Raw genomic sequence first — 12503 nt, 5'->3', positions numbered from 1 at the left:
GTTTTTTACTATGAATAATAACGGTAATAAAAATCGAACTAATAATTTTTAATGAATATTATAAATATATATATAGGGTGTTTATAAAAATATGGGATATTTTTGAAGAATTCTAGATATCAAAACGATAAAAAAAATTATACACATATACAATATATACCTATGTTCGATAAGGCTAAATTAAGGAATTATAAGAATTTTAAATTTATATTAGATAAGAAAAGAGTGAAAAAGAACTCAGCTGGGTGCGTGGCAGTACCGTATTGTAATGTCGCTTGCGTAGCAGAGCCCCTGAAAGTAAATATACTGATATTTTTTTATATACAAATGATTATTTCAAATAAATTTCAGTGTAATATAATTTATGTATTATGTAACTCCTTATTTAACAAAAACTTACGTCGAATAAGTTTTAGTAAATTCCAAAATATTAACATGTGCAACATTTTATATAAATCCATAGATAAATTATTTTATGGTACAAACATATTATTTAAATCCATAGCTGAATTGTTGTATAACTCAATCTGCCTACTTATGAAATCTATAGGAGCAAATCAAAACACATTCCCATAAGATAGGCGGTCGCATCGTGTTACTTCTTCTTCTTAATTAAGTTTTTTCTGTATTATTTTCTGTCAGAATGTGATATTGAATTTAGTTCATCCAATAATTTTAATTAAATAGCAAATAATTTACTAACTTATTATATGTAAATATTAGAATTTAATTAAATAGATTATTAAAATGATTTGATGGACTAAATTTTTCATTCATTAGTAATTAAGTATAATTATCCGAATCCATTTCTTTATTCGAATATTAACAAAATCTGTTTTAAAGAAAAAATTTTTTTTCGATTTTATTGTTCATTTTTTTTTTATTCTGATTTTTTATTCTAATTTTTTTTTTATTTACTTTTTGCCCATTCTTTTTTTTATTTTGTTTTAATTTAAAAAAAAATCATCAAATTTAAAATGGATAATATATTTCAAGCAATCAAATAATTTTGAATTTCATTTTGAAATATTGAAATTTTTTTAATAGCAAAAAATATAAAAAAATTATTTTCAACTTGGAATAAAGAATTGGAACAAAAAATAAACGAATTGGAATAAAAGAAAATCATATAAAGTATTAAATCAATAATACATAATTATAAAAAAATAATATAATTTTATAATGAAATAAAAATGATAATAAATATATTTTATATATATATAAATTATTTTTATTATTATTTAAAAAAGTTATTTCATAAAAAATATATATATATATATATAAAAGTATAAAAAAGATTAATTCAAAAAAGTATGAAATTTAGAAACCTATGATTAAGAAAATTTTATTATGATTTTTTTAAAAGTATTATTATTATTATATTTTAAGTTATAATATAATTATATAATATAATAATTTAATATAATTGGTTATAATTTTGTTTTTTATTCATAAATATTTTTTTATTTGAATAAATTAATTATATTTAAATAAAAATGTTCTTTTTTCAAAAATTGATGTAAATAAATATTATAAATACTATATTTATGTATTTTATATATCATTTATTTTTTTTTTTAATTCTCTTTATATATATTTTCAAGTTTCTATTGTTTATTTTTTTCAATTTCCAAAGTTCAAATAATTCGAATACTTTTCTATGTATTAAATTATTTAATAATAAGTAGTCATTCGCTATTCAATATATCTAAATTAATGAATATGTCTAAAGCCTTTTATTTAATATTTTTTATTTATTAATAATTATTTATTAATAATATTTATTTAATAATTTTGTAAATCTAAAACCCGCTTCTGGCAATCTTATTAATGATTCCCAATTCTTGATTTAGTTAACTCGTCGATTGAGACATTTTATATAACCTATATAACTTAATTAATACAAGATAAAATGAAATTATCAAAACAATCAAAATTAAATACTAAGAAAGTAGAATTAAAATTAATAGGAAAATCTCGAAAACAAATGCGTAAAGAACTTAGAAAGCAAAAAAAAATTAATAAATCAATTTATTTTAAAAATAAACGCGAGTTATGTGTGAATATAACCAATGTCAATGATGATAAAATAAATCATAACAAAATCATTAACAAAGAGACAAATCGATTAGAAAGTTCTAAAAAGTATAAAAAAAAAAATGACTGTTTTGAAAAAGTAAATCACTCAATAATATCTATGGCTAATTGTTCTGAACAGGTTAAAACCAAAAAAAGTAAGGAATTTGAATATAAAAAAAAAATTCAAAAATGTAAATTACTCAAAGAAGCTAATTTAAAAGAAGACAAAGAAATTAAAAAATTGGAAAAAAAATTAAAATTGAATAAAAGAAAAAAGAAAACAATTCCTAAATCTTTTATAACTGATGGTTTAGATTGTATCCTTTTTGATTATAAAATATTTCTTTGGTAACTTATTATTTTACTATCATTTTCGCTGATTAGTTAAATCATAAGTTCATTTATTATACAGACTTCATCAGTAGATAGAAGAAGATTGTTTATTAGTAGTGAAAATATTAATGTTATATAAATTTTTGTTCATAATTCTTTGAAATGAAAATTATAATATTTCTTTAATATCTGAGTAGATCTTTTGGATTTTTGTTTACAAAAAAACAAAAAGGATATTATAGAAACAAAAGAAGAAATTTTAGAAGATGAATTTAGCAATGAATTTAATATAAATTCGTCAAAAATAGAAAAAAATATATATACAAGTAGTGTATTACATAATATTAAAGAAGATAAAAATGAAAATATCGAATCAAAAATATCAAAAAATTATACATTAATTATAAAACAGAATAATAATAATAGTTCAGATAAAGTTTTAAATAAACAAACTAAAAAAATTGAGAGTATTGATTATAGTATTAATGATAAAGATTTTTGGGAAGATATTTATGGAAGAAAAAGAGATAAAGAAGGTAATGTCATATATGTAAACAATGCAAACAAATATGTTCCACCTGCTAAACGAACAACTATTACGCATAATATAAATTCAAATGAAGATGAAAAATTGCATTTTTTAAGAAAACAATTAAAGGGTTGTTTAAATAGAGTGGCAGAACATAATATGTACAGTATAGTAAATCAGGTAATCATATAATTATAAAACAAAATATATATGAATATATTTGTATATATATATATATATATATATATATATATATATATATATATATATATGTATATATTTAAGATGAATTTGCTTATTATATGATTTATATTTACATTAAATATTACAGATAGAAACATTGTATATGACAAATAGTCGTAATAATATGAATAATATATTATCAGAATTAGTGCTTGAAAGTTTAATATCACATGTAATTACACCAGATCGTCTTATTTGTGAACATATGATGTTAATTGCTATTTTACATGCTAATATTGGTATTGAAGTAGGTGCAAATTTTTTAGAGAAGCTTATTAAAAAATTTATTGAAATCATGGAGAAATTTCAAAATATAGCAAATAAAGAATTAGATAACATAGTTCTTATTATCTCGCATCTATATAATTTTAAAGTATGAAAATTTTATTAAACAATAATTTATATTATTATTTATAATTTAAGGAAATTAATAATTACTTTGATTTTATTTTATGTAGGTATTTGGATACAAGCTTCTTTATGAAATACTTAACAAATTGATGATAAAATTTACAGAAAAAGAAATTGAATTAATATTACTTATTTTAAAAACAGTAGGATTTTCATTAAGAAGGGATGATCCAAATGCTTTAAAAGAATTTATACAAAGTTTACAACGAAAAACTGTTCGTGAAAATGAAAAAAAGTAAGTTTTCTTATATCTTTTAAATATAGAACAAAAATTATTAGAAGCTAATCAAATGAATAATGTTATGCAGTTCAAGAGTTAAATTTATGTTGGATATTTTATTAGCAATAAAGAATAATAATATTAATAAAATACCTCAATATGATCCTTCTCATGTGGAGCACTTAAAGAAAGTTATTAAAAATATAATACGAAAAGGCAATACAATAACACAATTCAATGTATCACTAGAGGATTTATTACATGGTATATGATATATTTATAATACTAATACTAAGAGCATAATTTATTTATATATGTTTTCATTGTAGCTGATGAAAAAGGAAAATGGTGGATTATAGGATCAGCTTGGTCTGGTTCAAATAATATAAATAACAAAACAAATTTAAAAGAATATATTAATCTTAATTTTAGTATACAAATTTTGAAATTGGCACAAAAACAAAGAATGAATACTGATATAAGAAAAAATATTTTTTGCATTCTTATGACAGCTGAAGACTATTTAGATGCTTTTGAAAAACTGCATCATCTTGGTTTAAAAGATCAACAAGAAACGGAAATCATACATGTATTAATACATTGTTGTTTACAAGAAAATAAATTTAATCCTTATTATGCAATATTAGCTCAAAAATTATGTGAATATAATAGAAAATATCAGGTGTGTAAATATCAAATAATAACTATATTTTATTAAACTGGACAGAATAAAATAAAAAAAATCAATTATAATTATATTTCAGCATTAGCAATTTTTTTACTAAAAAATTTGTTAAATAAATTAATGTCTATGATACATAAATAAAAAACATTTCATATATATTTACTTATATATAAGATTATATATATGAGATTTATATATAGGATTGACTATCATATAAAAAAAATTAGATACTAAAATTAATAAATTTGCTTAGAAGCTTAGAAAATAGCATTTAAATATTTTTTTATATGAAAAAATTACAATTATATTTATTTATATATTAAATAGAAAAAAAGATAGCCATAAAAAAAAAATAATCAAAAAATTATTTTACCTTAAAACAAATTTGATGGTACATATATATATTAAATATAAAAATTTACTTTAAATTAATATTAGATATACAAAAAATTAACAATAAATATTTAGTATTACTATTGTTATAAGATGCAATAATAATATTGTTATTTAATAATAATTAATATTTACTAATTTCAATTATTTCTTAAAAATTTTAACAAATTTTTTTGTATATCCTGTGTATTCATATATATATATATATATATATATATAAATAATTAATAATATATTTTAATGTTTATTATATACATTAATATAATAATAATGGTTTAGCTTACAATACAATGCAATTTTTGGGACAAATTGAAAACATTAGAAGCATATAATAATAAACAACTAATTAATTTAACACAATTTTTAATTCATTTACTTATTGAAAAATGTCTTGCTTTGTCAATTTTGAAAGTAAGTATTATATTTTTCATTTGTTTAACAATATGTATTGCAAATTTATCTTGTATTTTTAAATTATTTACAGGTCATTCAATTTACTGAACTTGAAAGACATACTATAACATTTCTCAGACAAATTATATTGGGAATTCTACTGCATGAAAATGAACAGGCTTCTATCGAAGTATTCGAAAGAATATCTATTTCTTCTCAATTGCAGACTTTTAGGGAAAGTCTTCGTTTATTTATAAATTGTTTCTTGGTAAAAAATATAGATATGTGTACTATATTAGATAAGCAAAAAATAATATTAAAAAAGAGAATTGAAACTGTAGATAAAATATTAATTTTACATGGATCTAAAATTATGTTTTAAATTTTATATATAACAAAAAGTTGTAATTTTATTGAAAATATAATAAAAAAAAATCACTTTATAAAAGTACTGAACTATTTAACTTATCTTATCACTAATCATTTATCATAAATGAAGATTTAAAACAAATAATTTAAAATTCTTAAATCAATTTCCAATTTTTCAGGATTAAATAAAATTATTTATATTTATTTTTTATATTTATTAACATACATATATATATGTATATATGTAAAATATAATCTTATATTTAAATATTCCTGCATTGCATCTTGCATCCTTTATTAATTATTGTTTTTCAAATGTCTGCATGCAAAGTTTATAAATATTCTCATATTTTGAATTTAAAGAACCATTGCATCCATATCCACCTAATCGATGAATGCGAAGAAAATCATCACAATTAATATTACCATCATTGTTACAATCCTAAAAATAATAAACATATAAAAAAGAAAAGAAAATAATTGTGTTCTAATATATAGGATGTCTCATTTAAACTTCTACATATAATTATCAATCAAATTATTCGTTATTATAAAAAATATTTCAAGTAAAACTTATATTTTAAAATTTTATGCTTTAATGGAAATAATTTAATATAAATGATTTCTTTATTGTTAATATTAAGAACATATTTTACTTTTTTTTTTAATTTATGATTTTAGTAAAATCATATATTTTTTTTAATGCATTTTTTTATTTCTCATAAAAAAATGCTGTCATTTATAATAAATCATTTTTGAATATATTTTATTTTTCATTTTGAAAAATTTTATCATATAAAAAACATGATGCATAGCTTTTTATATTCATTTCTTTACTTCATAATAAATTTTACAAAATTAAAATGTTTATTAAATTAATAATTTTTTATATATTTTAGTTTGATAATTTTTTATAAAAAAAAATAGCCTAATTGCATCAATTAATATATATGTTAAAAATATATTTAAAAGATTTGATTTTCAAATTTTTTTTATGTATTTTTACTTACAGAAAAATTAATTAAATTTATATATTTTTTTTTAAATAAAATAAAATATTAATTATATAAGTAAATATAGTTTCTTGAAATAAACTTTAGAATAACGAATTCGATAAATAATTACATGTGAATATTTAAATGAAATTTATATTAATGTATCTTGTATACCTGAGCAAATTTCATCATATAACCTTGTACTGTACGAGCTGCACAATAAGGATCGTTTACGCATAGTGCATATGCTAAATAAAAAGTAAATATTTTATTTTTTTTTAATTATTTCAAATTACTTATTAAGTTTTATTTATAAATTAAATTATATATATATATATATATATATATATATATATATACTAACCATTTTCGTTTAAATTATCATCAAGTGTTGGTTTACCGGCATCAGCCCAATAATTCCATGTTATACGAAATGGTCCGCAAACAGATTCATCACAACCAATTGTAATGTTACATCCAGAAGCAGCTTCACATATACATCCTAAGCATATCCTTGATACCATTTCTGTTGCTTTTACCGATGTTTGTTGCTCTGTTATATTTGTTAAATAAAAATTTCTTTAAAATGTTTTTTTACAGTTATTATAAATTAAGATATGCAAATTCAATAAATAAATTAAAAAAATGAACAAAATATATTTAAAAGAATATAATTATGAATCAATAAATTAAATATGTTTTATTTTATATATAAATTAAATATGTTTAATTATTTTGAATTTTTTTAATATAAGCATTATTTATATCATACATATATATAAGTATAAGTAATATATAATTATATACTATAAGTATCATTTCTTTACAGTTGTATAGTTATATAGTTACAAAGAAAATTGCTGAATTCTGAATTGATTTTTTATTGTAAAGTTGGCTTAAGATACTAAAAATTATACTTTTTTTTTTTACAACTTTCAATTTGATATTTAATAAATAAATTCTAAAATAAAATATCATTTTTAATATTAGGAAATTTTTTTATTAAAAGTAACAAGTATTCCGTAAACGTAATCTAATATTGATTTAGGCCTATCCTTTCAAAAGTTAATAAAACTTAGAATCTTTAATAATTCAATATAACATATTATAAATTCAATGTAAATCAAATTTTCAACAAATAAAAATTTAATAATAATTTCATTTGAAATACATATAGAAAATTAAAAAAACTGTATTACCTACAGTTTCATCAACGAATGTGAGGCATTTTTTGTCTACAGGTAGCAAATCTTGTCTATAAGTATCGACTTATCTCATCAGCTATATTAATATTAAATTTTATATATACTGTTCAATCAATTTTTAAAATTTAAAATGGTATTTAAAATCTAAATTTAAACATTGAAAAACATAAAAAAAATCTATAATTTTTAGGATCCCCCCCAAAAAAAAACAGCAAAATTCAATTCTATATTCTTACAAATTGATATATTTTATTTTATTTCTAAATTGTTATTCTATAAAAGAAGTTTGATTCTTTATACAAATTTAGTTTACTATAAAAACTATATACAAATTTGTTCCAATTTAATTTATAAATAATAATAATTGAAATTTATTTCTCCGTTATTATTATTATTAAAAATAAAATCATGCTTACCATAAATCAAGGATAACAATAATAAGCACATAATCCCTGAAGAATTCAACAAAAAAGTCTTCATTTTAACTGAATTTTTGAAAAATAAAGCAATTTCTTTTCGAATCTTCAATTTTGTTAATATTATTTGAAAATACCTTCACGATGCGCGGAAGAATATACACAGGACTTTTAACGTTCTCTTTTATATATAAGAGAGTTGTCGCTTAAAGTGGGGATCTTAACAGAAGTCAGTGGCAAAGACTATTTCTTGGAAAACATGATGAAAACGATTTAGAATTCAATTTATCGTGATTTTAATTCATTTAAAATAGAAATTATAGATTGATATTAATATATCTCGATTAGTATTATATTTAATTACATTGTATTTCGATTATATATTATATAATATATATATATATATATATATATATATATATATATATATATATATATATATATATATATATACACGTTACATATTGTATTTATATTTATTTGAAACTATTTTATTATCATATACTGTTTTAAAAATTGAGTTGTGTTTTAATATAAATATAATTTTAAAAAAATAATTAATTTTTTTTATTAACAATCAAGAACTATTCAGTTTCGTAAAGTTCAAAAATGTTTTTTAATTCATTTTTTTATATCATACCTACATTTTTTTAGTGAATAACTTACATATGAAATTTATTTGTGAAACAAAAACTATACTAAAACCGGATTTCAATGTCAGATAATAAAGTGTTAATATATTCGTGGAGGATCATCTTTGAAGAACCAAATTTAGAAGCTAAAATATAAACATAAAAATTAATATATATGTCGATTAAAATTTATTTATTAAGTTATAAGTAATTTAATTTTGCATTAGATGAAGTATCAGATATAAAATGAGATAAAGCTATCTTTAACGATCTTTAATTTTAATTGCTTATAACATGTTAATAAATGCATTCCATTATTGTTCGTGATATGTATAATCGAACAATGATTACTCATGAAAAAAGATTTTCGAAATAAATCTATATAATAAATTTATTTTTTGAAATTAATCAAATTTTTTAAATGTAAGTTGGATTGAAGAATGTTATTCCATATATATAAATAAGTAAAAAATATAGAATAAAATTTAAAAATTGAAAAAAAAAGAAAAAATTTCATTGCTCAAATCTTTATTTTTGAGAAAATTGAGATTAAATACATACAATCAAAAAGCAAATTTTCAAATGCAATTTTCTCTCTTTGAAAATTAATTTTTAATTTTTTCTTATTAATTATCAATATTTTTCTATGTTTTTTTTATTAATCATCATTTTTATCTAATCTACATAATCTATATAATCTATAATCTATATATCTATATATATTTAATCTATATATAGTTTACAAATTGTATTGCAATTTGCCTGCAAATAATAACCAATTCATAATATTCATGATATAATTTATTGTTTTATATTATCAGCAAATATAATTCACGATTCACGTTGCGAATTATTTATGATGAACAATATGAATTCAATCTAGTTATTAGTAACAAATGGAACTGGAAAATGTCACTTTTAAAAAAAGAATTATTAAATGTATATATTTAATGTATAATATATAATAATAATAATAAGATAAGGAATAATAAAAATAAAAATGGAAATTTTAATCAATAAAATAAGCTGTTAATAGAAAATAAAATTTTAAGTTTGATCAAATATTATATGATAATATAAATACTATGATAATTTAAATATTAAAGATTTTATTATAAGTTTATTGAATTTTTTATTGAAATATTTGATAGCAATTAAATAATAATTTTAATAATTTTTTTATATTAGTATTTAAAGCTTTCATATTAAATTTTTATTTTAATTGCAAAAATATTTTAATGTTTTAATAATATTGTAATTTTCTCTATTGCAAAAAAATATAGTAATATTTATGTCATGCCAGTACTGAAGCGAATACAGCGGATATCTGGATCTTTTTGTCATGAATAATAAAATATCTATATATGAAACTTATCTATATTAATTAATACAAATTTTTAACTTAATAGATAATATTCCAAACATTGTACTTATATATATGTAAAGTATATGTGATAAATAACATCTCGTGATTTTTGATAAAACTGTATAGATAAAACATTGAAATTATTATTTTTACATTGCAAAATCAGAATCTGAATTTTGAAATATATTATCAAAATTTCAGAATTTATATTTTTTATCTTATATGAAGTTATATGAAGTTGAAATTTAATTTTAAACAATTTGTTTATCATTGTTTTTTAATGTTTTTCATTTAGTTAAAATGACAATTCTTTTTTATATTTTTTACTTTTAAGTTTTTTTTGTAATAACAAAAACATACAAAATAAAATATCAATTTTTAAATCGTCTATTATAAATATTGAAGCAATATCATTAATATTATATCATAATTACAATTTTATTAATATTATCATTGAAATTACTAATTTTTCTGTTCAATAATAAATTATATATATATATAATATATATACAAACAATGATTATTATTTATTAAGTTTACATTGGAGATAATAGATATAAACAATTATTTATAATTTATTGAATGATTCAATATCAACAGATTGAACATATTCTTCAAAACTTTCTATTTGTTCTATCAGTGAATCTACTGATACCTTGTCATCTTCTATAATGCACATTATCCTGAACTTATGAATGCCATAGCCCACTGCAACTAATTTAGCTGGAAACATAATATGTATAAAACTGATAATTTTGTAAAATTGAATTTTTGATTTGATTTTGAAAACAGCAAAATGATTTACATGCTGCCCAAGTTAGACCATCCATTTGAATAGATCTCACAATTTCTTCTATAGCCTTCATGTCAGTTTCATCATCCCATGGTTTAACATCTAATACAACACTGGATTTAGCAATGAGTATTGGTTTTTTAGATTTCTTTTCTGCATATTCTCTTAATCTTTCTTCCCTAAGTCTTATAGCTTCAGGATCTTCTTCTTCATCGGATTCAAAGAGGTCTACATCTTTATCGTCATCTTCTTCATTCTTTCCTGTTGCCGTGTTATTGCTACCTAATATGATAGGTGCTTTCTTTTCTCCTGGAAGTGTCTTTAAATCATATGATTTGATGTGATTATACCATCGTAAAACATGAGGATTTGAAGATGTTGGAGTTTTTCCTAAAGCTTCTAGAATTACTACATCTGCTTGAGTAGGTTGCCACCTTAAAAATATAATAATGTATGTTTGACATTCCTATTAAAATTATATATATACTCTTATTGAATTTAAAATATATATATATATATATAAAATATAAACAATATATATTTTATTATAAATATATTAGATTAATAAATAAATAATATCAGAATTTTTGAAAAAAAATTCAAAGACAGTTTTTTCATATTCATTGATGATATTATTCAAAATATTATTCATTTTTTCAATGATTTTTTTTCTATTTTCATTACAGTTTTATAATTCTTTCTTTTCATTTCCTCAAATTTTGCTTTAGTTTTCTATGAAAAATTATTCAAAAAAAATTATAAAAACTGATATTATTAATTATCAATCTATAAATTATTTCTTATCTTTTTCATATTTACATTTTTTTAAATTTTAATTTATATTTTAATATGCACATAAATGGAATAAATTATTATGTTAGAAAATGTTTGATATTTTTTAAAAACACGTACTAAAATATAAAAATATATATATATATATATAATTTGAAGTATTACATATAAAAATTAAATGAAAAAAAAATGAATTAATGGTTCGATGATCTTAAGATATTGGTAAGTATAGAACCACGTGCATTTCAATATAAATTTTATAAAAATAAAAAAATACACTTACCCTTCGATATAACTATGATCTGCCAAATAAGAATTTAAATCTTTGATACCTTTATCAGTTTTAAGATCACCAATACCCATAGTGGAAGATTAAGTAAAATGTTAGATACTTAACTGAAGTTATTTGTAATGTTGTCTCCCTTATCTGCTTACCGGAAAACGGTGCTATGTTCAATGAAAAATTGACGGTTCATTATTTTGTAACATGACGTCATTCCGGCAATTCTTGGGAAATAATAAAATAACTAGAGAATAACTATCAATTATAATTTTTTAATTGTAAAATTATTTTAATTATTTTAATTATTTTTTTCTAAAATATAATTAATTTGTATGTTATAATTTTTCAATTTTTATTTAGACAATA

General features: G+C 18.9%; 3 protein-coding genes across 4 annotated transcripts; 1 reads left to right on the top strand and 2 right to left on the bottom strand.

The window, feature by feature from the left end:
- The first annotated feature begins 1657 nt into the window (after positions 1-1657).
- LOC100865983 (nucleolar MIF4G domain-containing protein 1) lies at positions 1658-5734 on the top strand. 2 transcript variants are annotated; one of them, XM_012486177.3, is made up of 8 exons: positions 1658-2396; positions 2610-3121; positions 3273-3557; positions 3643-3830; positions 3904-4079; positions 4145-4497; positions 5173-5304; positions 5378-5734. In XM_012486177.3, exons 1-8 carry the CDS (start codon positions 1913-1915, stop codon positions 5666-5668), a joined length of 2421 nt encoding a protein of 806 aa, XP_012341631.2. In that variant the 5' UTR covers positions 1658-1912; the 3' UTR covers positions 5669-5734. The 2 variants fall into 2 exon arrangements, with proteins under 2 accessions (XP_012341631.2, XP_086770173.1); XM_086914047.1 differs by lacking the exon at positions 5173-5304 and having other exon boundaries at positions 1661-2396.
- Positions 5735-5826: 92 nt separating this feature from the next.
- LOC100863930 (lysozyme) lies at positions 5827-8673 on the bottom strand. The gene is made up of 4 exons (XM_003693392.4): positions 8272-8673; positions 7015-7203; positions 6825-6898; positions 5827-6097 (listed from the first exon to the last, which is right to left on the bottom strand). The coding sequence occupies exons 1-4, from the start codon at positions 8333-8335 to the stop codon at positions 5957-5959; spliced, it is 468 nt and encodes a 155-aa protein (XP_003693440.1). The 5' UTR covers positions 8336-8673; the 3' UTR covers positions 5827-5956.
- Positions 8674-10768: 2095 nt separating this feature from the next.
- Positions 10769-12392, bottom strand: eEF1beta (elongation factor 1-beta). The gene is made up of 3 exons (XM_012486179.3): positions 12138-12392; positions 11075-11496; positions 10769-10992 (listed from the first exon to the last, which is right to left on the bottom strand). Exons 1-3 carry the CDS (start codon positions 12215-12217, stop codon positions 10838-10840), a joined length of 657 nt encoding a protein of 218 aa, XP_012341633.1. The 5' UTR covers positions 12218-12392; the 3' UTR covers positions 10769-10837.
- Between the last annotated feature and the right edge of the window lie 111 nt (positions 12393-12503).

The sequence above is a fragment of the Apis florea genome, unplaced genomic scaffold (genome assembly GCF_048593485.1).
Source record: "Apis florea isolate Af1SG1 unplaced genomic scaffold, ASM4859348v1 contig_3571_pilon, whole genome shotgun sequence".
In the NCBI taxonomy this organism is placed as follows: Eukaryota; Metazoa; Arthropoda; class Insecta; order Hymenoptera; family Apidae; genus Apis; species Apis florea.
The sequence above is the reverse complement of the archived record's forward strand: the minus strand, read 5'-3'. Positions and strand labels throughout refer to the sequence as shown.

Excerpts from the sequence above, each read along its gene's own strand:
- LOC100865983 (XM_012486177.3), top strand. The coding sequence starts at position 1,913 with ATGAAATTATCAAAACAATCAAAATTAAATACTAAGAAAGTAGAATTA. Across the intron at positions 3,122-3,272 it reads TGTACAGTATAGTAAATCAG|ATAGAAACATTGTATATGAC; the intron begins GTAATCATATAA and ends TAAATATTACAG. Across the intron at positions 5,305-5,377 it reads TTGCTTTGTCAATTTTGAAA|GTCATTCAATTTACTGAACT; the intron begins GTAAGTATTATA and ends AATTATTTACAG.
- LOC100863930 (XM_003693392.4), bottom strand. The coding sequence starts at position 8,335 with ATGAAGACTTTTTTGTTGAATTCTTCAGGGATTATGTGCTTATTATTG. Across the intron at positions 7,204-8,271 it reads ATTGTTATCCTTGATTTATG|AGCAACAAACATCGGTAAAA; the intron begins GTAAGCATGATT and ends CAAATATAACAG. Across the intron at positions 6,899-7,014 it reads TGATAATTTAAACGAAAATG|CATATGCACTATGCGTAAAC; the intron begins GTTAGTATATAT and ends CTTTTTATTTAG.
- eEF1beta (XM_012486179.3), bottom strand. The coding sequence starts at position 12,217 with ATGGGTATTGGTGATCTTAAAACTGATAAAGGTATCAAAGATTTAAAT. Across the intron at positions 11,497-12,137 it reads GATCATAGTTATATCGAAGG|GTGGCAACCTACTCAAGCAG; the intron begins GTAAGTGTATTT and ends TATATTTTTAAG. Across the intron at positions 10,993-11,074 it reads TGGTCTAACTTGGGCAGCAT|CTAAATTAGTTGCAGTGGGC; the intron begins GTAAATCATTTT and ends TTATGTTTCCAG.